At 32.1% G+C, this 26,042-nt stretch overlaps 1 protein-coding gene across 1 annotated transcript; it reads right to left on the minus strand.

The window, feature by feature from the left end:
• Positions 1 to 26,008, minus strand: LOC145679490 (chymotrypsin-like protease CTRL-1). Its single transcript, XM_081750068.1, has 5 exons — positions 25,998 to 26,008; positions 20,279 to 20,442; positions 8,034 to 8,126; positions 6,156 to 6,292; positions 1 to 183 (listed from the first exon to the last, which is right to left on the minus strand). Exons 1-5 carry the CDS (start codon positions 26,006 to 26,008, stop codon positions 19 to 21), a joined length of 570 nt encoding a protein of 189 aa, XP_081606194.1. The 3' UTR covers positions 1 to 18.
• Positions 26,009 to 26,042: the final 34 nt, after the last annotated feature.

The raw sequence follows: 26,042 nt of genomic DNA on the forward strand, positions 1-26,042 counted from the left end.
AAGAGATGATTATTCTTCTTAAGCAGCAATTCCCGTAACATTTGAAATCCAATCCAAGTATGATGAAAGGCGGGCATATATTGTTGGTGCCTTTAGATCACAGTTGCGATCAGACCAGGAAGATATTCCAATAGCTGTAAAACCATTATTTTCTTCCAAAATCAGGGGGTTGCCACTGTCTCCCTGTTGAAGATATATGTAGAATGAGTTAGCATCCCTCTTAAATGGTGTAAGGTGTTGCTGCTTTCAAGTGTTTATTTTTACAACCTTTTTTCGCAAATACGTATCTTACTTTTTTCCGTAGTAGTAATACATTATCGAAGATCATACGGATAAGAAAATCGTGAACATAAGACAAGCGGAAGAGCTCGTGTGTATAATGCGTACGATGATAGAGTTCTAGTAGGAACGTTTGTGGACAACAAACTTCTTTAGTAGATTAACAAGAAGGAAAGCGACCATCGTCAAACAGTAACAAGTGTGGTAACAATTCTTAATAGTTTGACTTGACTAGTAGAGTAAAGCAGAGAGAACTGAACGAAATAGAGTAAAACTAATTATTATATTCAAGAGGATTAACCAAATATTGATGTATACTCATGTTCTCTCTCTAAAATAACTTTGATATGATTTAAGAGAAAATCACTTTTAAAGATATAATAATTTTAATTCGATTTAGTGAACAACTGAAAGTAAAATAAGGATTATCAATCAGTAAACTTAGCAAAGACAACTCTAAAATTGTTCTAATGACTCTTCTTTTAGCTGATCTGAGGAAGTGACTGTTTTCTTGTTCACATTTCAAGATACAGATATCACCCAGATGTGTTTTCTTTGATGACACAATCTCATACAATAATAATCTACTTTATACTGCCACATCGTCATGACCAAGGACAATAAAAATGCGGTTCTCAACAAACTTCATAAATTCTATATTTGATAACTAGCTAAAATGGTATTTATACGAGTTCCGGGAATCTGCAATTCACAAGTCTCAGCAAATTGTTCAATAGGTGTGACAGCTCTCATATGGAATAGGTATGGTTACTCTTCATATACTATTTAATCTGGTATTAAAATAATCCTTTGTGTTTTGTAACTCCATGAATACATAAAAATCATATAAAACAAGTTATATATAGTAATAATATATGAATCTACTGGTCCACGAGTAAAATCTTGCGTCCGAATCATCGTCATCTAAAATCCTACCTACTGAAAAGTTTGTATGACTAAACTCTACACACAAAGCTTTACGTACCCAAACGTAGCCTAGGAGATCTCACGGGGTCAAACATCACGAACCAAAAAAACACATAGACAGAATCTCGTCATAACAACACAAAGCAGTTTATGACGCAATAATAATAATAATAATAATAATAATAATAATAATAATAATAATAATAATAATAATAATAATAATTGGAAATAGGAGGAGCAGGAGGAGAAAAATGATGTTTCAGTAACATAAACCAGATATCCTTACTTCAGACACTAGAATCATAAAGAAAATTTACAGCTTTGAAATAAACGTGTATATAATTGTAAAATAAATCCAGTTTAGGAAAAATCTGATTTATTAACTTGATTTTGGTTAAATTATACGATTAGGGTAGTTGAGATGATTTTTCAACGCCAGTTATAGTAATATGTGCTGATAAGTAACTGCTAAGCTGTTTCTTTTCCTTCTTTTAGAATGAAATAAAGTATTATATCATATGTCCAGTCCTTTCTTTGTAATAATAATAATTTTCAAGTGTACGTTGGAAATTATATAAGATATTATTTCAGTGTAGTTAGATCTTAGTTCACTGCAGCGAAACTTTTAACTAACGGATATCCATGATATATGACTATTTGTCCATCAATGAGAGTTGCCCATTACGAAGATATTACACACATTTCGATCACTCTCAGGGTATGCAGTAATTGCATCCAATATGTAGTAAATACAAGGTGACATACGAAAAAGGAGTGTATATCAAAGCCTAGGAGCTCCAATGACCCAAAGAGATATACGGGAATATTTTGAATAATGCTGTTAGTTAGTTCAGCGCTATGCAAAATCATGCTGTTTAACGTCCATATACGATTGGTTTAATTTGAATTTATTCATCACAAGAATTTAGGATAAATATAATAGAAGTTTGGGCATTTACAAACGTGAATTGCCGAACATTCACCAATTTATAAACACATATAATAATTAAAACCATGTTTAGCAAAACTCGCGTGCAGAGCATATGCCAAAATAACGTCGAAACGCATGCTTTCATAATTTGGTTTAGCCATCCTCCGGATAAGATTTTATGGTAGAAATCATGCATACACATTTATATTATTCCCCGTGTGAAATGTCATTTATTCACATACTGAACAGTGCTAATGTTACACAATAAGAATATGCAATATCATTGTGAAATATTGAAAATATTTTGAGAGTAAAATAATTTCAAATTCAGCTTCCAAATGTCCTATCTGGTGATTCTTGGAGTAACTGACTTATGAAAAAACGTTTCGAAGAGAGATATTTTCTGTCTACTGTAGGTACTCAATTCTTTTTTCAAATTGCAGGAAGTGGTTTTTGTGCAAAATGCATTTGAATTGAGTTAGTTCATATCCGTTATGAATAGGTTATTTGAATTGTTTGAGAAAAGGGAACTGGCTGGTAATTATTTGAGAGTGTCTCTGCAACAGAGCATCTACCCCATAATATTACATTTACTTGTAGCGGAACAAGAAGCTAGTAATTTTGGTTTGATTTGGGTTAATTGAGATTACAGTGTAAATGCTTTTCTCAATATTTATACTTACATCCAGCAATATTTGAATATTTCACACTGCAAAAATCGCTATAGTGATATTTCGTACCACGATATAATAAACCGTAAGATTTGTCTTAGGCTAGATTTTCCTTCGAGGTTCTGGTCACCCGAGATTTCGAATGACAATGTTTTGAGCAAGTGAGATTATAATACTTACAGGTAATTAGCGGCGAAATTTTGGCCAGGTGATAATGTGGCCAGGGAAGTTTTGGCATAGAGGTTTGAGATGGGTAGTATTATACCCAAACGTAATCAACTGTAATTTACCTTCTTATTTCACCATTTTCTTTTTCTTTTTTTGTGAGTAGGAATGGCAAATTGTTATAATTGCTAATGAACATCACCCTTTTGTATATTACGTTTTCATAAATGTTAGATATGGAGAACAACTTTCTCCAATACCTGCCCTTCCAATGTCTATATTTAACATCTATTATATATAACGAAAAAACAAAAAGTATTTGCGCCTTTTCGAACGCATAATACATTTAACACAGAGTCAAAATATACGAGCAATGCGGTAAGTTTTGATTCGAACGGCCAAACTGTAATTTCCGATTTATTACACTGTACGGCTCTGTTCTCAATTGACATATGACTGGAGTACCCATGACGTCCACGTTATATAAGCAGTGAAGTGTTATTCATTATCTATGGTGTAAGTGACACAAAAAAATGATCGCAGGGAAATGGAGACGGTGTATGAGCACAAGTGGCTAGTGGTGTGGAATGTGTACTGCAGTGCTAGAGGTTTCCAAATTGACGAGAAAATGTTCAAGACAATGAATAATTGTAATGACATTGTTCCTCGGTGACGTTGAACACGATTACGCGTGTTGACGAAGTGATGTAAGCGGATTGACATGTCCATATGAAAGACATTACCGGGGCGGTTGGCATTATTACGGCAGTATTTATAATATTCTCCACAGTTCGTTTGTATATCAGAAATTGTTCTGTCGGCGAGTTCCTGAACTTCTTATGATGTCATCATGAGTAAGCAAATTTTTATGCAAACGAACCATTTGCAGCATTACATAATGGAAGTCAACAGTTTTCTGCAGTTTATTGTCAGTGTCCAAATGTTGTACTGCATTACACTCCTTAGTCTAAGTAGCGGAGAATGATGTAGAAAGATTTCGGCTAACCAGTAATGAAGAAATTCCCAACTACACATTTGGCATACATTTCTTTGGGAAAGTACTTCTATTGGATTTTCTGCCAGGAAAGTACTTCTATTGAAATCCATCAACATAGAACGCTATTGCCGCACAGTCTCCCGTTTGCGAGTAGCCATTAGGAAAAACATGTCAGATAATTGGAACGTTGCCCATGTGGTTTTCCACGTGACAACGAAAACCCACGTAGTGAACAAACCGATGGCCAAACTTCACTCTTAGGGATTCTGATATTATGAATCATCTACCTTACACTCCATAAATTGTAACCAATAACTACACAGTTTTTGGTTCATTGAAGAAGTTCTTTCCAGAACAAGGTTCACAAACGGCACCGAAGCGCTGAACGTTGTTAATTGTAGGTTCCGTGGTCAGATGACCGCCTTCTACGCGGGGGTATCCAGCAACTTGTGGTAGAGTATGAGAATGTCTCAATAGATATCGTGATTATGTGGAAAAATAAACAATGATTAGGAGAATAGGTTGTTTCTCGTTTATGGTTTGTAATATGCTAGAAAAGCCTTAGGTACAAATCTTTCCGATGTTTCTCTCGCATTACGTAGATGCACATTAAATAAAATTTGCTACCAGTGTTAAGAAATCTTTTATGATATGTTTATAAAGCTCCAAATTGATTTCTTTCAAATTTAGTAAATTGGTTCTGTAAAATTTCTTATTCATAGTTTATGTTCAGAATTTGCACCGGTTCTTCAATATTTTAAGAACTTCAAGCAATTTTCTGATAACATTAAAATTTATTTTCTTAGTAACCATATTAAAATAATATTTTTCAACTTTTTTGGTATGTCGTTCAGAATAGTTAGTTCCCTTAATGGCAAAAAGTAGTTTAACTTTAACTTGTTCAATTTTTCCTTACCTCTTATAAACATTGAATACACCACATAGATTTAGCTTCTCACAGAATTAGTTGTTGTTTCCTCCATGAATGTAAGGAAATGAATCAGCAAGCAAATATTGATCAATTGCAATACATTACAAAGAATAGATAAAACAGAAATATGAAAATGAATTATATTAATTTAGAGACGTATAATGCAATTTTGTATTAGCTTATGAATAATGATGGTAAGTTTGTGCAAAGTTGCAACAGACTTATATTAATTGATAGATTTTGCTGTAGTAAACAATAATACTTGGCGATAATTCCTTACACGATGATGGTACTAACAAATACGTCATTCATGACCAACATAAATATGCTTAGTAACACACATTACGGTTTACCTTATACTAAAGCATACCACTTAAGCTACAACAGTTTTTATAAATGAAATTTCAAGAAGACAATTTAACACAATAAATATAATAATTAGTTAATGAGATATAATAACTTAAAATTGTCCGAAATATTTAAATTTCAATATTAAGAGAATTTTATTAATATTTTCACAATTGATAGTATTTGTTGGAAATTTATTATAAGTGTGTGAGGTATAATAGTAATTATAAATACACCATTAGATATAAATTACGATTTATTATTTTTGCCAGAAACGTCCTTAATGGAATTACGTACTTAAGATAAATTTTCGTACTCCAGCGTTAAAATTAGGAATTAAGATACGATTTCTGGAATTTCGGTATCTATAGCCATATTAGTCTGTCCCGTATGACGTGTCTATCAAAGAGAAAGACAACATTAGCAACGATATCGTCAATTAGCTGAACGAGTGATATAAGACTTTTGATAAATTTGTGCGGGTTTCCGTGTGGAACATTGGTGCATTGTTCAATACTATATATAAGGTTAAGAACAGTATATGGAATATACAAGAGCACTAATATTTATGTTCTTTTGGAAATAATTGTTTCTTGGAAGTAGTACACATATGAATCAATAATATTGAAGCTGTATGCTATTATATTTTCTTCCTACAATTGAACAGCTTTAACCTCATGTCTTATTGCACTATTTGTTAACTATTTTCTTCGGGGAAATTATGAAACTTAAGTTCATTAAGTTTTAGAGATCCTTAAATCCTCCTATAAACGTATTCAACAAGTAATTCTTTTACTTGCAAGCTTACTAGCTTAATTGATAAAGAAAATGTAATTTTCTAACACCATTTTCTAAAATACTCACGATGCAATGGAATATTCTAACACGATTTTCAAGAATACTTACGATGCATCCATTATTATCTGACACGCCATGTGCACATATTTCAGACGGATTTACCATATCCCAATACGATCTGCATTGTTCATTGCTGATTACGGTCATGCTTACATAGTTTAGATAGTTGTCATCTGATGTAGTAGCTGTAAGGAGTAGATTACAGGCATTGTAATTTACAAATAATTAAAGAGTCACATTTAATCTAGGAATACAAATTACGTTGTACTATTGTATGAATCGAACTGTTCCTAGGTGAATGATAATACGTCAAGCACTATTATATAATGAGAATTCCATTGCTGGTATATGGTTAACAACAAAATCTTAGCGTGGGAAATCAACGTTCATTTCTCAGTGTGTGGTCATTTGGTTCGGATCCAACGATAAGCTGTAGGTCCACATATCATATTGGTTTGGTGCTCAAAGTTACATTCCATATTAACCAACTAAAGTATGATGTCGTCAGGCCGAACTCAACAACTTGCAATGCTCGGAAATAATATTTGACATTTCAAGTGGCAATATCATCTGAGACCTTTGTGTTCCATTCCGATTCTCAATGTTAAGTTACAATGACATATTGAATTTTAGTGAAATTCTGACCTACATTAAAGGATCATGTTTTGATGTAAACGAAATAATTAAAAGCTATTAACACTCAATTACACACAGTAATCTTAGAAGGATAGGAACAAATAAATTGTGATTTTAGAATTGCGCAATAATGATTCGGAATGGGAAATCACCAAAGTTGGAGAAGACGATGGACACCACATACACCTTCATATTATCAAGAATGATATCACTGATACACGTTTTGCACCACGTCAGATTTCACAAGAAATGTAATCTTACACTTTATTATGCACAAATATGGAGTAATGATACCAACTTAAGGGAAGAATGTTCTCAAACTTAAGAGATAGCTGTGAGTCGTTGACAATTGAAAATAGTGACCGAAAAGTAATAGTAAGATACATTGCCATTACTATCATGTCATCTCAGACAAATTTCTCAGACAATGTTTCAAACACATCATCTTCTTAGTTTTAAATACTTCTGTTTTGTATTAACTCTACATAACTTTAGAAAAATATCTCATTTCATTGAAAGTATGTCCGATCTTTCTTTGATGTTTTTGGAACAACACTACTACTTGGTTTAGCAATGTGGAAGGAATACAGAGTTGTTAACACCAGGCTCAAAGGGAAAGTTTGAGCATTTGCATAAGGCCTACAAACAGATCTTCTTGATACCTCTCGTGAGATAATATTATTCGATTTCGATACATATGAAATTTAGTTGTTTCAGAAAATATTCAATCAGTCAAATTGATCTAGTACATATCTGCCAAGAACAACAGGAAATTTACTAAATCTTAAAATATACACCACAACAACTTATCATAAAATCATCTCAAGTTTCGTTAAGCTAACTGCTTCCTGAAACATTATCTGACGCAGTATAGATCAGGAGCATGGTATAAATTTAGACTATGATTCCCAACGTATTTAATGACAGATCCGTCTTAAAGAAAGTATAATATTTTGCAGAAAACAAGAACATTCTATCAATGTTTCCTTTAAAGCATTGTAGTTGCTTTACTGTGAAAGTGCGACCTATGGACAAGATGTTTCATTCTAACAGTTGTTTTCCCCAACAAAGACTCAGAATAATTCCCATAAAAGGAAATGAATTTACCACTAACACATAGTACAATCTATATAAACATAAGAATCATTTCTACTAGTGCTGTAATCAGCTCAGGAAAAGGGCACTAGTTATCCTCTAGTACTGTATTTATTCACATACATATTCCAAATCTATATTGTACTGTATAATATATAGACATATTACCAATATTTGAAAGTTACAAATACTTACCCACATTTCCTACTCCCCACCCAACAGTTATTGCCGTTCTATCAGCGTATGTGTCAGCATTTCTAGGGGGCAAAGAGATTGGCTGAATTGTTGCTGAGGGAAAGAAGTACATATATTATTTAAATATATCTATAAGAAGTGCACATTTTAAACATAGATAGTAAAATCGGGCGTAATGTGGTATTTTCGTGTTCTTATCATAACATATGATGAGCTTAGCATTTCATATCTAGTGAAAAAACAGGATTTTGTAAAATTTTAGCCCTTTTTATAATGCGGAAAAATGGAATACAAGCTTAATATTAAGGAAACTTGTAATCTATGACCATCTATTTTAAACGTCACCTGGTTTCACCAATACCATAACATACATATAATAATTAATTTTTATTGAAGTAATATTTACAACAAACTAGCCATTTAAGAAATATTCACTGTATATTTTTAAAAAATATTACGTCAGCAATATCATTTCCATATAGAATAGAAAAATGATTTAATAAGTGTCAACTAAGAATGCATGCCCGAAATTTGTAAAAATTTTAAGTTGTAAAAATTACAACAAACTAGCCATTTAAGAAATATTCACTGTATATTTTTAAAAAATATTACGTCAGCAATATCATTTCCATATAGAATAGAAAAATGATTTAATAAGTGTCAACTAAGAATGCATGCCCGAAATTTGTAAAAATTTTAAGTCAGCATTATAACCAAAGAATATTTTAAAATTCTTTTAATTCAGACAGGCCGAAACCTATAACACAAAAGTAAATTTATCACAAAAGAAAATGCACACGTGCACGATATGAACGTCCATAAACATATTGTATTCTTTTTCTTCTCAAGTGTTTTGTATTAAAAGTACCATATAGTAATTAAAGCAAGAAATAGTTGTGATAACGAAATGTATTATATTATGAGAGATAGTTGTGATAACGAAATGTATTACATGAAAAAGTGAAATCATGAATACAAGCTGCGCCGACACGTAGGATTTATGATAAAACACGCCGTGGTGCCGGGCTAAAAAACACAAAATAATTGTTAATGTCTCTTACTTAAGAGTGTTATATATATAATAGCAGTGCAAATGTTTTTAACGATCATTACTCGATAAATCCACTATTAAGTTTTGATTATCATTTAAATAAAATTCCATTTTGAAATTTGTTGTAATATGTTAATAATCAGTTTGGTGTGGAAAAGTTTAAACATTACACAGTCTTGCAAACCAATTAATATATAACAGTAGAATAGAATTCTCAGCGTAAGTTTGTAAATTACCATCCAACTGATAATACTAGGAAATCAATCGTAATTACCTTTCTCAGTTACAACTACTGACAGTTCGTTACTTGATTCAAAAATAAACTGAGTATAACATAAAAATACAGCTTACAAACATACTAGAATCCTCAGTAACGGAAGCACAAAATATGGCTAATAAACACTATTTCTTTCCAGATAACTTCCAACGAAGGCATGTAACGTATACTTGTAAGTTATCCAAAATTCCTGATTAGATAGATTTTACTATGTTATAACTTCGATCACAACTCAATAAGTCGCAATACACCAAGCTATTGAATAAGTAGAATCACCACTAATGTCTTTAAACTTTCAAACAGCAATATTGACTAACTGATCAATGGCCACTTCAACAAAATATATAAGAACGAAACATCAGTTTTGGCATCCAACAGGAATATATGCACTGTGCCTTATTCAGTATACCAACGGTTTCCAAGCCACCTGTCTCAATCCATAAAACGTTCATAGTTACTAAAATCTCCGCTAATACTTCGGGGTACTAATAGTTACTTTTTTATTTTTCTCTCTCTTTAAGAAACTCTAAATTTCCTCACAACATACTACAACATCCCCCCTGTGGAGGATGAAATCTAAGTTTTTCTAATGATTTCAGAGATATATTATTGTGAGTAGAATAACTAATTATCTAATTCTACACCAACTAATTAAACTACCACATTGTCGTTTAACAAACTAATCAATGAGGACATTCATACACAAAAAAAATAACATAATTAAAGGAAAAATCCCCAAATAACAATCATTCATTCTCCCTTACATGCAGTTAGTCTTTACAGATTAGAAAAAGATTTAATATATTTCTAAACCATTTATTTATTTAACTCAGTTGTATTATTTAATGATAATAAGTGATGAGTGGTGACTCCTCATTTGGATTTTTTATATTTATATTTTCTATACATTAACGAAAAAAGATGATATTTTCACTGGACTAACATTATAGTGAATTGATATTACACGCCTGTTCTATTTACAAATTAATATAAACATAAACTTAATTTAATAACTACATTACCTAAGGACATCCGGTATATTTCTAAAAGAATTCCATTCAATAATTCTCAACGAACATTTCTCATTTTTATAAAAGGTTTAGTCAAACTTACATGTGATTTTCGAATATCTTTTGGATTGTCAGTATTTTCCACTAAAATACTACCTGGGGTCAATATTCGAATTATCTGATATGGTCCATGCCAAACATTTGACTAGGTTTTTTAATTATTTTTCCAGCCTAAGATGATTTTATCTGTGAATTTAGTAATACCTTATCTCGTATTTGGTACGTTGTTTCGGTTCTATTTTTGTCATATTTCTTTTCTCTACGTAACCAAGTGTCTTATATATTTTTAATGCTTTAACCCAAATATTTGATTCCTTATTTTTACATCCGTCTCATCAATTTTCCAACATATATTCAAAGGATTATTAATGTTAAAATTAAATACTAACTCCAATGGAGAAAACTCATGTTCTTTGTACACTAAGGAATTCAAAGAAAATTCTATTTCACAAATATATTTATCTCACAGATGTTGTTTATCTTCTATATAAATTTTTAAAGCTTGTTTAAATCTTGGTATATATATCTTTATGCTGCATTACTTGCACAATGATATGGGAAAATACAAATGTATTTGATGCCTAAGCTATATAAAGTCTTTAAATTTAGTTGACCTAAAGACACTTGCATTATCATGGGCGATACTGTAAACGAATCCTCTCCTACATATTAATCTGAAGAATTTATTAATAATTGTCTGACTGTTTAAATTAATTAATAGTTCTAAAAATACATATTTAGAAAAGACATCGGCAATTATTAAACAATACCTCCCTGATGTTGAACGAATCACAGGTTCTATAAAATCAGTATAATATAGAGTTAACCCCTCGTATAATTTCAGACATCAGAAGTCCCATTTTTTGTTTATTATTACTCTTTGCCAATTGCCATTCTTTACAAGTTCTTACACATGCTCTAATTTCGGGTATCATACCCTCCCATGTAAACCTAGGAGACACCTTACCAATACATTTATTTATTCCATAGTAGGTTCCAGGCAATTACGGTACATGATACTATTCGATTATAGATCTAGATAACTTTTTGGCAAATAAATTTTAAATGGATTCCTTATTGACCGTGTTTTCTTACATAAAATTCCATTAGCCAAATTATAATCACCCATTACTTCTTTATTTTGAAGCCTATCTATAATATCTTTCATGCTATGATCTTCATTCTGAAATTGCTCAATTGATTGTCGAGGAAAAGGCATACTCCATATATTAAAACATAACATATTATTTACTTCCTCATTTAATGATTGTTCTTCGATAAAATACTCAAAATCACTTTTATTATGCACCCTGGATATAAAATCAGCAGGTACTTTCAATACGTTTGGAGGGTTTTTACATTGAAATTAAACTGACATAACCTATAAAGTAAACTGCCAAAAGGTTTTAACCTTTTTAAATTTTGTGAAGCATAACTAAGTCCCATATTATCTACTTTCAGTTCAAACGGCGCATGCGAAAAAAGGTTTTATACCTTTCCATCCCTTCTACAATTGGCATCAATTGAAGAAGATCCCACAGGAACTCTTCCTCCTTATCATTCGTTTGTAAAATCATTCCGCCTAAATATGTCAGTGCTGTATCCGTTGACAAGTAAAACTTCTTATTTAGATCAGGCAATATTTAACATCAGATGACTTTCAAACGTTTATTTAATTTTAACTAACACTGCTTGTTCTTCTCCTCCCCATTTGAAATGAACTTTAGGATTCCTTAACCTAGTTAATGGATCCATAAGATCATGAAATTTAGGTATAAACTTCGAAAAGTATTGTAAAAATGAACACAAACTAATTAATGCCTTTCTATTCTTAGGAGGGGATACATTTTTAATGATTTTAATTCTAGAATGGTCCATATAAATAAGACCGTCTTCTGTAATACGTTCTAAGTATGTTACTTTATGTTGGAACAGGGATCATTTATTAAAAGCAAAGTTATTTTATTTTTTCTCTAAAATACTAAAGAATTCATTCAATAATTGTTTATGACTTTTATTATCTGCTGTATTTATTAACAGATCTGAGCCTACCATGTCACAACCCTATTTTCATGATGGTATAACAAACTGGTTATTAATTTACTCAAAGCAAATCAAACATGAGTAATTCCAAAAGGTACATATCGATACTCAAAGAACCCTCGATGTGTAAGGAATGATGTATATGTTTACAAAATTCTTCATGTAATCTAATTACATGCTAAGCATGATGAATATCTAATTTTGAAAATATTGTACTATTAGATAATTCACTCATGATATCTTCGACATGAGGGGTGTATTGAGAATTTAATATCATTTTTAGATTGACGTTTTGGTAATTTACGATTAAACGTTTACTTCCATCCTTATTTAGTACCAAGAAACAAGACGAAGCACACGGACTATAACTTTTCCGAACAATATTTTGGTCTAACAATAAGATTTTGTCCATTTGTATTTGTGTCACCCTACTTAGAGGGTAAACTTTTTCTCGTACTGGTTCGTCATCTTTAATATTATCTAATGACAATATTCTGGGACTTCCTCAACATGCTCTGCAGATATTTTATTATATTGATCAATCAATTGATCAACATACCTTTGTAAATTGTTATCTAATTCTAATACTTTGGGATCAACTATAATTTGTTTACTTTCCGAAAGGTCCTCTGTGTCATTTGTAGGACGAATACTATTTTTATTTCACAAACTATCACTAAGGTCAACATGACTATTATTCATTAACAAGGAAGATGTGGCAACATTGGAAGATTACTCGCATGCCTCATTTCCACAATTTGGCTGCTTACTGACGAAACCACTTTTAGTATGTTTTTCTCTTTTTGAATTTATATGTCTACTTCTTTTGATAACGCTTTTCCTTTATACCGTAATCCCTATCACCTAATGGAATGAATAAATTACAGTAACGGTTATCATCTATTGCCAAATCACCTGAGTTATCACTCCCAGGATTTAGTTTATAATTCTGGTTGACCCTATAATACAAAGGAATAGTCTTGTTAGTCTTGTTTTAAGCCCAAAACAAGTTTATTTGTTCCAAGGTTAATTGAAACTCTCATATTTTTCAATCTTGAATCCGCAAGATGAATGTAGGCTTAAATTCATAAGCTAAATAGAGTTTAACTGTATACATTTTACTTAGTAATATATTAAATGCAATATAACTGATTTTTTTAAAGTAACTGCTTTATTGTGAATTTCTCTACCTGTGAACAAAACCTGATTAATGTTTAATCTATTTCTAAGTTTTTCATTCAATTGCTTAAAAGCTTTAGTATCTATCACACTAATGGTAGAGCAAGAATCTATAAAACCTTGTATTCTTTTCCCTGAAACAAAAGCATTAATAAAGGTTGCAACATCTTTTCCTCCCGACTATTTGATTATTGTTGTTACTGCTTTTATATTCTGTATTATTCATACACATTTTCCCTTGGCCGACTTTTTCATCTGTTCTCTTTTTTCTTAAATTTCTTGTTTTAAAATTAACTTCTCCTGCCATTTTCATTCCCCCTATTATCTAGCTGCAAACTGTTCAATCTAGAGATATTCAATGCACGTTTTATGCTATATCTACTAACATAATGTTGACGGCCACACTGAAAGCAAGCTATAGGGTCTAGGCCTTTTAAGTCTCCGTTTTTTTTATTTTTTCTTCGGACTCAGAAAATTTATTTGTCGTATCATACGTATTTATATTATTTAAATATATGACATAGGAATGGATATCACTACTTTTGCTCAATGCCACCGTAACAACGGATTCATAGGGCAAAATATTTCCATTATTAAAAGATTCAACATCTAACAGAAATTGGAACAATGACATATCTTAGCTTCCATCACACACTTTAATTTTATTGCTTAGACTGCAAAATGTATTATTATCTACATCTGCGGTGAGTTTATCTAAATTAGTTCTGAATGGCGGAAAAGCATGTAATAAATTCGAATCAGTATGCGTTGACTGCATATTAACAAAAGGATTCCTACTTCCATTATCACATTAAAATTCTTTTTCACACAACAAAGAGTTTCTTTTTATCGACTACTTGTGCCGAATGATCAAGTAAATGGAACAGCTGACTCATACAACAACTACTATGAAGGCTGTTCATTTGTTTCTTTCTTGACTGACCTTTCACAATCACTAACTCGTTCTTCTTCTAGCTCTGTTGATAACAACCACCTATGTTCTTGTAAGTTTTCTGCACTTCCACGCGTAACAAAAGGATTACTTACCTCTGATCCAAGTCTACGTCGTAGAATTACGTAACTGCTTGTCGTGGAAATGTCGTCCGTAGTATCAGGGAACTGATTAGAAATACCTGCGTCTCCATTTGAGAAATGATTCAAAACTAGTTGTGGTCTACGTCATATAGAATATTCGGAAGAAAACATCTCCAAAGTATTAGACAAACTATGCACAAGTTTAAGAAACACCACTTTTCTTTTCTTTCTCTCGGATTTATAATAAAACACGACGTGTTGCGAGTGAAGAAAAATCACACAAAATAATTTTTGATGTTTCTTACTTAAGAGTATTATATATATAATAGCAGTGCAAATGTTTTTAACGATCATTACTCGATAAATCCACTATTAAGTTTTGATTATCATTTAAATAAAATTCCATTTTGAAATTTGTTGTAATATGTTAATAATCACTTTGATGTGGAAAAATTCAAACATTACACAGTCTTGCAAACCAATTAATATACAACAGTAGAATAGAATTCTCAGTATGAGTTTGTAAATTACCATCCAACTGATATTACTGGGTAATCAATCGTAATTACCTTTCTCAGTTACAACTACTGACAGTTCGTTACTTGATTCAAAAATAAACTGGGTATAACATAAAAATACAGCTTACCAACATACTAGAATCCTCATGCAACTCTATCCATCACGACTCTGGAACTTACTTAAGAAATAATAAACACTTCTGACCAGAGTATATACACTTGTTTATTAAAAACTAAATTCCAGTGACTAAATTCCAGTATTCTGGTCAGAAGTGTTTATTATTTCTTTAGAATCCTCAGTAACGGAAGCACAAAATATGGCTAATAAACACTATTTCTTTCCAGATAGCTTCCAACGAAGGCATGTAACATATACTTCTATGTTATCCAAAATTCCTGATTAGATAGATTTTAATTTGTTATAACTTCGATCACCACTCAATGAGTCGTAACACACCAAGCTATTGAATAAGTAGAATCACTACTAATGTCTTTAGACGTTCAAACAGCAATATTGACTAACTGATCAATTGCCACTTCACCTAAAAATATAAGTACGAAGCACCATTTTTAACATCCAACAGGAGCATATGCCCTGTGCTTTATTCAGTATACCAATGTTTCCAAACCACCTGTCTCAATCCATGAAACTTTCATAGTTACTAAAGTCTCCGCTAATACCTCGAGGCGCTAACAGTAACTGTTTCATTTCTCTCTCTCTCTCTCTATGAAACTCTAAATTTCCTCAAAAGATACTACAAAGCCAAACTTACTCAGCATTATAGTATAGTTTTCACCTAAGAAATCCTGTAACTTAGACTTCGTTTACATGCCTGTTCAGTGTTGCTTTGCGTCTGTTGCCTAAGATGCATGATATTAGCTTCATTCTAACCCGAACCGGGAAAGAAATATTTGTTTATAGTTACTACATATCACAGATTAGTGCGTGTCTTTTGCACGAATAATCATCAACTTGAAAAAATCAACACGATCCGTTGACTCACTTCGTGGGTGCTTATGGGAAAATTATGGCTACTTCTGGTTGATGTAGAAAGTTCAAATTTGGCATAGTTATAGTCTTAGGAAAGAAACTAATAGAAAATAGCCTAAGTATATTGTTTTACATTTTGAGTATTTAAGAAGATGGAATCAAAAAGTATATGAGGAGCGTGTTTTTCTAAACCCGATAGAACACGAAACATTTTTTTTAAAATTACATTTCTGTTCTTATTGAACTTAACCTCTATCGAGTTCTGATAAAACATTCATGATTTAGTATTCTATACACATGGCACATTTTGATATATGTAAATTCTGATTCCACAGCTCGTTTGGTAGCACAAAAACCATACGCGAAAAACATACCTCCGTTTCCCGAAATTTTCTCTATCGAGTTTTGGAAAAACGGTCCTCATAAGATATTTAAACGGGCTTTTGTGCAAAAATTTTTAAAGTGTAACATTGAGTTAGAGGCTTGAAGTTAGGTATATTTGCAGGTTCCGGATAGCGTTATCTAAGTACGCTACTGAAAAAATCCAAATTTAGTGGAATTTTATGGGGAAATGAGAAATTTTCTATTTAATTAATTCAGGTTGGAATAGATACTAAATGTTAAGCATATGCTTAGGTTTCTCAAAGTAAGAAACAAGAAATCATCAAATATAAAATTCATTTGTTTTTATTTGTTTTAATGTTTTTCTAGCTCTAGGTATTTAATTGGATTTCTACATCCACAAACACTTTGGAACTTCCTCCTCCTGCAAAATAGTAAGGTTCTGGTTCACTGAGTAAAGTACGTGATCTGACTACGTTCTATGATGTCATACGGGTCAATACCCTGTTGATTTTGGCAATGAGACTTTGGCCTATTACTCAAATTTTGATCACGGTATATAGATCCACTCTCTTGAATTTTGGAAATTGTCAAATTTAATAATTAGTTATGGGTATTAAATATACTTAAAATCCCAGATGATTTCAAATTAGAAAAAAGTAGATAAATTATTTTACCATAAATCGTTGGGTTTTAAAAAAATAAGTCTGAAGTTAACATTAACACAATTAAATATTAGAGTTCTTATATTTATGATATTAAAGTGTTACGAAAAATAGGTATTTATGATCTTAAACCCTGAGAAAATACAACCTATGACTTGTGTTTTAATCTAAACATACGATCACATAGATTGTCAATTTATAAAATATGTGGCTAGAAATTAAGGTACTTTATCCAGAGTGAAGTTAAAAGCAGATAAAAAATAATAAAAAGGAGGAGCTAAACCTTCTCTCTCCAATTTTTAAAACTATAGCATGCTACATGATGTTATTACAGAGACACTTATTTATGAAACATGAAATAAAGTTTAAGATATTTTTTGAATTCTTCACCATCGTCAAAACTAAACTACTCGTGCTCAATTTTTCGTAAGAAAACGCTTTCGCAATTTGTTAGAATTATTACTGAAATATGTTTATGAACTATCTACAAAACAGTAAACGAGTTGCATTTGTCCAAAAAAAAGAAGAAGAAGAAGAAGAAGAAGAAGACTCATCCCTTGTGAATATTTTCATGACATATGATTTATGGGGATTAATAGAATTATGAAGCAAATATTTATATATGAAATATAAATGTAATCACCTGATTGGTTTTGATACAATCTTCCGGGAAAATATTACCCTCAAGATTAAATGGTTCCTTTGGGTTATTTCAAAGAAAAAATAAAGAAAGCTTATGACAGTTTCAAGTTATTAGTGAAATATTGTGCGTAAAAATGTGTGGGTCTCGTTTAAGAAAATGCAAAAATCTGGTAATTAACAGTGTTCTATTAATATATAGTGCAATAAATAGCGATTTCGTCCAGCAAACTACAACATGTATTTTTTTAATAGCAACGATTGACATTTTTAGCTTCACAAAAAATACTTTTTTTACATTTTCTCAAACACTACACATTAAAATATATCGTCAAACATGTTACCTTGTTCAGTCTGTATCTATTTATGAACAGTATGTTAATTTAAGAGAAACCAAAATTTTTGATTTTATATTTTTAAGTTATATCTTATTAACCTCACTGTGCTGCGATCTTCCAGGACAATAATGAAGAGAATGATGAGAGTATAGTTTAATGTAATTTTCAATTCAATGAGTGGGATGGTTCTTGTACAGCATTAATTTTTGAGTTTACAAATTGATATTTCTTCATTTCTTGCGACCCTACACATAAAGTTTTCCAATTTATGCATATTATTTAGTTTAGTTCACTAAGATTTAGCGATTGGTACCTGTCTTGTCTTTTAACATTTAATTTTCGTTAATCTGAAAAAATAGGGAATATTATAAAATTTTATATATGAACAAAATTGCTTGAGTCGTTTTTTGAGAAAATGGTCTTTGAATAGCTCACGACAAAGAAAAAAATCTGTTTTATTGATCTTTAGCTGATAAATGAGTTATGTCATATTAACAAGTTTTTATATTTGAAGTTTGAAGAAAAATCACCTTATTCGTTTTTGGGAAAAGTGTCAAAAACTAACTCACATCAAGTGTAAATTACCACTACCGGATATTTTCCTTGAAATGCCTTATATTACCGTATAGGATTGTTAAAGAAATACTTTATGATAATATAAACAAAGTCGTTAGTTTCGGTTTTGAGAAAATTATATTTTTTACTTCCTTCAGTATACTATCATGATTTTTACGATACGTTGAAAGATGTGGACTCTAGACAAATTTACATTCTTGCTTAAAACATCTTAGTCACCTACCTTACTTTATAACGTCATATTCTGGCAACCATACATAGAAAACTCTAACACTTTGGCACAAAATTAAGCTTTGAATAGGCTAAAGAATATCTACTGTATATTTATGTTTCTTAATTTTGGCTGCGAATCAGAGTACAGGACTTTTTAAAGAGAGACAGTTGATCATGTTTTTGGAATAGGACTGTGAAAACATCGGGACGTACAAATAGCCGTATGGACGTTCAGAACTAACTTTTTTGGCTTGTAGGTGCCATGAAATGTGTAAAGCCGCTAAAATCTCGAAGTCGATTTTTCCATGTTAGCATATTCTCTTCTGCCCAATCGTCTCTCCAAAGAAATAAAAACAAACGAAAGCATGTCCTTGTATAATTTATAACTGACAAAGAAATATCTAATTTAACCCAGAAGACTGAACAGGCTTCAATTTTATAATCAAAAGGAAAGAAAATAACAAAATAACTTTGCGTCCTTAGAGCACAAAGGTTCTGTGTCCAATTTTAGACATTTTACTGGAGAGCAAGAATAATTGACGTGGAACATAGGAGGACATATGGCATATGACAATATTTCATTCATTATTTCTTGTAAATAATATCTATTTCGTACGCTTTATTGTCGCCATGTGAAAGAGAACATCATATAAGTATAAAAACTCAATTTTGAAAACAAATGCACTTAGAACCTTTGCGCTCTAAGGACGCGACGTTTTTATTACATGAAGAAATCCAAGAAATAATATCTTTAATATGGAGTTTACAAATTATAAATGTAATTAGAATAAAATATAAAAAATTTAAAGATTATTTAAAAATTATCTTGATAGATATATCTTATTTTCATTTTTTCTCAAAATGACATTTTTTCCCTATATAAGTCTTGCAAACTTGTGCAAACTGTATGTGATATGCAACAATAATCAAAAAGATTAACACAAACTGGAAATCACTTGTTGATTCGATGCGAAGTGAATGTGATTTAAAGCAAATTATGATATGAATTAGGTTGTCAAATTGTAGGTTAATGTATCTGGAAAGAGTAGTTCATTTTACACTACCAACATCTGTATGGAAATTCTTTTTATTTATATTTCTTTACACTTCTGTAAAAATAATTTTGCATATCCGGATTGCACGTGGTTCGCATAGATTTTAAGTTTACCTTAACTTCACAATGTAATAGGAAAATTACTTGAATTATACATTGTAATCATATTTCATTCTGTATGAAGATAATAATACTTGACTTTTTCGAAAAGAATTAAGTATGCTGAAAACAAAAATAAGGTGGATAGTACTTACAGTTGTATTGGATTGAGTCTGCTAATTTGAGAAGTGCAACATCATTCTCAATAAAGTTATATTCTGGATGGACATGGATTTTCGTTCCTTGAATGTAAGTCTCATTATAGTCATATGGATTAATGGTTCCTAGTACAACCCCAAAGTAACTATCACGTTCTGGACTGCAATTTGAAAAGAAGTATCAAATATTGATTTGAGACCTTAATCATGACAATTTTCTTATCTTATATAATCGTGGATTAACATGTCTGCACAATGTACAAAAGTATGTTAGATTATAGTTTCCAACATTGAATACTGAAATTGGTAGCATCTGCATATAATTCTCAAAACATATGATGAATAATTGCATTTTAAACCTTGAAATATATAGTTACATGTGACAAAAGAACCGGTCATTCGGAAAATTTTCGACCAACTTCAGAAAAAATCTCAGTAAACTCAATGTCTGTTTGTGTCAAAGTTAAGTTCTGATAAAAGTTTCTATATTCTATTCCATTTGTTTCCTGTAAAGAGTCTTTATGTCGTTGAAGATTGCAATCCGTGTTAACATTTGCATAGCTATTGTTACATTATAAATTGGAGTAAATTATATTTTTTTAAATTTTTGTGGGAGGACATATGATTCTTTTATATTTTGTTAATAAATGCTTTTGCTATTTACTTAGTTTATGTCGATGACGTTCGTAGAGAGTGGGTTGAAAATTATAACCCAGTTCACAATACATAATTCAAAAATATACATTCCCTATATTAATATTTATATACTTTTAATGATTACCAAAGTCACGTTACTGCTATATTAAGTACCTGAACAGGCGTTTCTTCGAGATTTGTTTCGGTACCTCCAATCCCAGATTCTGCAGATAGGCGGCAGTTTTGAGTTTTGAAGATGAACACTATGGCCAACATTGTTATAAAAAGCATTTTTGTGTTGTTGAATATAATACAACGAGGTCCGTTACGGGTTCCTTGACAATAACTTCCGCTCTATGTGAAAGATATACTATTTGGCTTATTTATATTAGAAGGTGGTGCACACTGTGCAAGGACGAAAGCAGTGTTATCCCTTTAGTGTCTAAAAATGTTCGTGCAATCTACTTACAGAGTACGTAAAAGTCGATTCCTCATGGATTCTGAAACTCGAAATTACTCCCACAACGATATTAGTATTCTACGTTCTGTCCATAAAATCCTACGTAATAAGTCTCAATAATATGTTAATATCCAACAACCAGCGTGCATGGTAAAGGTTACGCATTCATAGTAAGAGAACTTGCCTGAAGATGACAACTTTTTAGTTCACATAAGAGGAGACATTCCATGTAAATAGAAAAGTAAATACTCACAATTGAAGTATTATTAGTCACAATATAAGGTGTCTCTGAGACTTGATACCTTTCTGGAATCCAGAAAGCTCCCAGATTTGTGTTGAAATCATCTGGTTTGTGCTAATACAGAGAGCTGGTACATTGAGATGCCTGAAAGCACCCTGGTTTCAAAAGAGGGCTGTAAAATGGTCTTAATGCTCTGTTGTTGACATAGGATACGCAGATAAACTCTAGCTTAGCAAGTAGAATTTGTAGACGGGTTGAGCCATCAAGCTATTGGGCACATCTCATTAAAAATTTTTGAAATGTTTTTGAAACACGGTGCTGGAATTTGATCGAAACGTTTTATTTATGTTAGAACATGGATGGGTATAATACGAAAATTATTTGATCTTCAGTGTAGAGTGTACGGCCTCCTCACCACGACTAATGGAGTAAAGTCTCTATTTTCCGCGTTCTTTCTTTCATTTTCTTCTTCTTTTGTGAGGACAAAACTTAGTATTTACAGAGAAAAGTAAAAGCCATTTGCAGTGTCCATTGTCAGCACCATACTGCAAAAGGTTTTGCTTATAAATTTGCGAAATCTCTAACTTAAGAAACTGGTGGAGATAATATCGTTGAAAGGATTAATTATGACGTCGTGATCCATACTTTGAACATCTTATTGATCGCCAATTCCTGGATAGAACGTTAGGTACGGTGATGAAGGAGAGTGTGGATGAAAAAGAGGATAGAAAGTAGTGAAAATAACAAATAACGCAGCTTAAGCAAAATCCAAATTTCGTTTAATATCTGAAGGAATGAAACGCTGCATCGCTTTGTCACAAACCGTTTATATTCTAAATTAACTTGTATGACAAATGAAGAAGACGTGCTTTATCGCAGAAAAGTAAAACCAACTGATTGACTTTTAAAAACAAAGGGCCAATAAACTAGTAAGTACTACAACATATGTTACTAAATTTATAGGCATTCTAAAAAGCATTTTCGTGTTTATTTGTGTCTTTTCTCAGCCATTTATGGATTATTCGACGAATATGATTATCCTAAGTTGCCGCACCAACCATTTCCATGTGTAATCGAGAGTTTACTATACTGCACTTCAGTTTGAATGTCAGTAAAACTTTTTCTATTACAAATTTCTTTGCATGATAATCTAGTTTACAGAGATGACAAAACCATTCTGTGGTATCACAAAGCATAGAGCTGGAACAAATAATCCTATATGATTTTGCTTATTCTGCAGTGTAGTTACTAATCGATTTAGTTTAAGCAATAAAGAATTCATTTCGATATATGTTCTCAAATGTAGTTCAATATAAAAGAGAAAATAAAGTTTAGCATCACCATTCTCGATCAGAGAGAATAGCTACACACAATACTGAATCACTGTAATTATTACATTAAAATAATTCTGTTAGGTGTGAGTTCTGGAAGAGGATAATAATACATATGAAAGAAAATCATTCAAAACTCTACGAATGCACACTAATTAGTGCCTTGGAAACTTAAATTGTCCGAACAGAGTATTTTTTCAGCAATTGAGATTTTTACCACGGAAATGAGTTTAGAGATACTGAGAAATTACGTTCAATATAGGGGGGAAAAGTAAGAGAACTTCTCTCTCAAAAATTAGAAGTACTTTGAGCCGTGTATCCCAGACATGCTTCGATGCAACGCTTTGTGCAAAGTATGCCAATCCTTAATGTTGATGAAATGTGTTAATGGGAAGTCGGTCTTGAGGCCTAAGACATCACTACATATGCAAGAAATAGCTTTATACGTAATTCCAGAAAAGCCGTGCCGTCCTCCAACGTCCGTATAAATGCCGTCCTCCAACGTCATCAGGCATTGCAAAGTTGAGGGGGTAGGTCCCCCACACGAGTTAACATACATGTTGTTACATTGATGCTATGGCAGGAAGCAACAATTCTGCCACTAGCTCTTTTTCAGACAGAACAGGTGTTTCGTAAACCAAGTCTTTCATATGTTCTCATAGAAAAGAGTGTAATGGGTTTAGTTCTTGTGATCTGGCAAACCACCTGACGGGGCCTCATTGGTCTATACTTACTCCGGATACTCATGATTCAGGTATTACCACACGTAATATGATAAATGAAACGGGACTTTGTCATGTTTTAACCAAATGCGTTGCCAAAAGATTTAGCGGAATCAGCTCCAAAATTTCTGGTTAAAGATTTGTCAAAAAATTAAGGTAAACCTACATTTGATCGAGCTGGTAGTAGATATGAACCAATGAGGTAATCTTTCAAAATACCAGCCCAGATAATCACTGTGGTTGTGTTTTGGTGACCGATATGGATTTTGCCATGTAGATTTTCCTTGTCCTATACATGACTATTCCGTTAATTCATCAAATTTTTTTTGACAAGCTCGCTTTATCATCAAAGAGTACCTGTTTTGGAAATACAGAATAATACTTGTACATTCGATGACACCATTCACAGAAGTTCACACGTGAACCGTAATCATTTTTTGTGCGTTCATAACCTTTAAGATAAAGGAAATGGATGATTGATGAGAGTAAATAATTCTGAAAATTATTTTGTTGTGCTCTCCCACAAGGAATGAAACTCAGGATCGCGTGCACCTAAGGCACACGTTCTAGACACTAGATTAGTTTGGGTTAAACAGAGGACACATTTTATCGCACTACGAACATGTCCAATCCGTTTGTGTGGTAATCATCGTTGTGTAAATGTAGTATTGTATAGTTATATGAGATGATAAAGTCCTCACGTTCCTCATCTAGCTATGGGAAACGTAATGTTTGTGACACGTGTAGGTGTGTTCAGAAGTCATGCTATAGTATTCTTGGACGAGAATAAAAGATCACACACTTTCTATTGGATGACAACACCGAACAAAGTCACCTTGGTTAAATCCCAAGAATGCTTCTCACACACAAATGAAGATTTCTTAAACCTCAAATTGGCACTTATTTGTTCACATTACTCGGGATATGAACGTAGTGAATTTCATCGCTGGGTAATGATGATGTCATGAAGTGATAAGCTTAAGTTGCCCCATATAGCAGAAAGAAAATTTAATTATCGTCGCTAGGTTCCAATGCCTGCAGCAATTTCTATCGGTACGTATAAAATTTTAGACTTTTTCGAAGAATCCTGCACACCGAGAATTCCAGTATGTGCTATTATGTCCTTGTCATTACGGTAGATTTCTGCAGATTTCATTTCAATATGGCACCAAGCCTTTCTACAGTTTCTTACTTACCGATGGAAGCTTTTAATCTGCATTTGCATTATTTTGCCTTAAAATCGTAGCATAACGAATAATGTGGATGCTGGAACAATTTTGTTAAACTTCGTTGTGAAACTTCGTAGGACACTAATAACGGAGTTCCTGACTCCAATGTATAGCTTTGCCAGTTACTACAGGTTTTGAGTTTTTTCTTTGATTGTTTTCATATAAATGAAAAAAGTATCATTTACATCTGAAAAGGACATCTGAATTTCGGGATTCATTTTTAATATCCAGGTGGCACCTTTATATTCAGGAAAGAGCAATGAAATAAAGTATGCTATTTGAGATAATGTTATTGGGTATAAATCACGTACGAGATGTCAGAAAATAAGAAATTAAAACTACAAGTTAATATTATAGTTTCTGTTCTCGTATTCCTCAACAGATAGCAGTAGTGTCGAATAGTTAGACACATGCTTGTGTATCTACAGCGAACAACTGATTCCCAGATAATCGTACAGGCAGGGTACGTGTTATTATTTGGCCATCACAACGTCCCAATCCGCAATCGATAATCAAAATATTATTTCGTGGATAGGCTGATACGAGTTCAGTGTTCCATTCATGAACGTTGATCTCACACCATGACGTAGGTTGATCTAAAGCGTAACTTAGGACCCGAATCGCATGACTCACACCGAAAATGGAAAATGACACTCCGAAACTATGGACAGCTACACAAACCATACAGTCATGAGATAGCTCCATGTATATGAACGTGTATGTGCGTGTGTGTATGGGTGTGTGTGCTTGTGTGTGATATTCTTTTAGCTCCCTCATGGATATGTACTATTTTAAGAAACATGGAAAAGATCGGAAATCAAGAATAATCGAATCATTTAATTTTTGGACCAAGAAAGAACCAAAATCTTTATATTAACTCATACGGAAATGTTTACTCAAGTTTGCACCTAGCTTTGGAATAGTTGTCTGGTATCTTTGCCGCTGCAAATGGTGTACATATATTGAGTTAGGTTGCAAAGTAATGAATTTTTCCTCATTGTACTATTGTAAAATAAATACATGATTAGCCTAAAAGAAATAGACAGTTGTACTATGCATAAAATGTTACGGATATTTTTTTGAGCAAAAGATTTTACCTGTGGTACATGCCTAATACATGAAGTTTTGCGGCTGACAGTTTT

The sequence above is a fragment of the Thermobia domestica genome, chromosome 2, assembly GCF_964235325.1.
Source record: "Thermobia domestica chromosome 2, izTheDome1.hap1.1, whole genome shotgun sequence".
NCBI classification, from domain to species: Eukaryota; Metazoa; Arthropoda; class Insecta; order Zygentoma; family Lepismatidae; genus Thermobia; species Thermobia domestica.

Coding starts and splice junctions, on each gene's coding strand:
- LOC145679490 (XM_081750068.1), bottom strand. Junction 8,127..20,278: donor AGACTCAATCCAATACAACT/GTAAGTACTATC, acceptor TCTTTCCCTCAG/CAACAATTCAGCCAATCTCT. Junction 6,293..8,033: donor GTGGGGAGTAGGAAATGTGG/GTAAGTATTTGT, acceptor TACTCCTTACAG/CTACTACATCAGATGACAAC.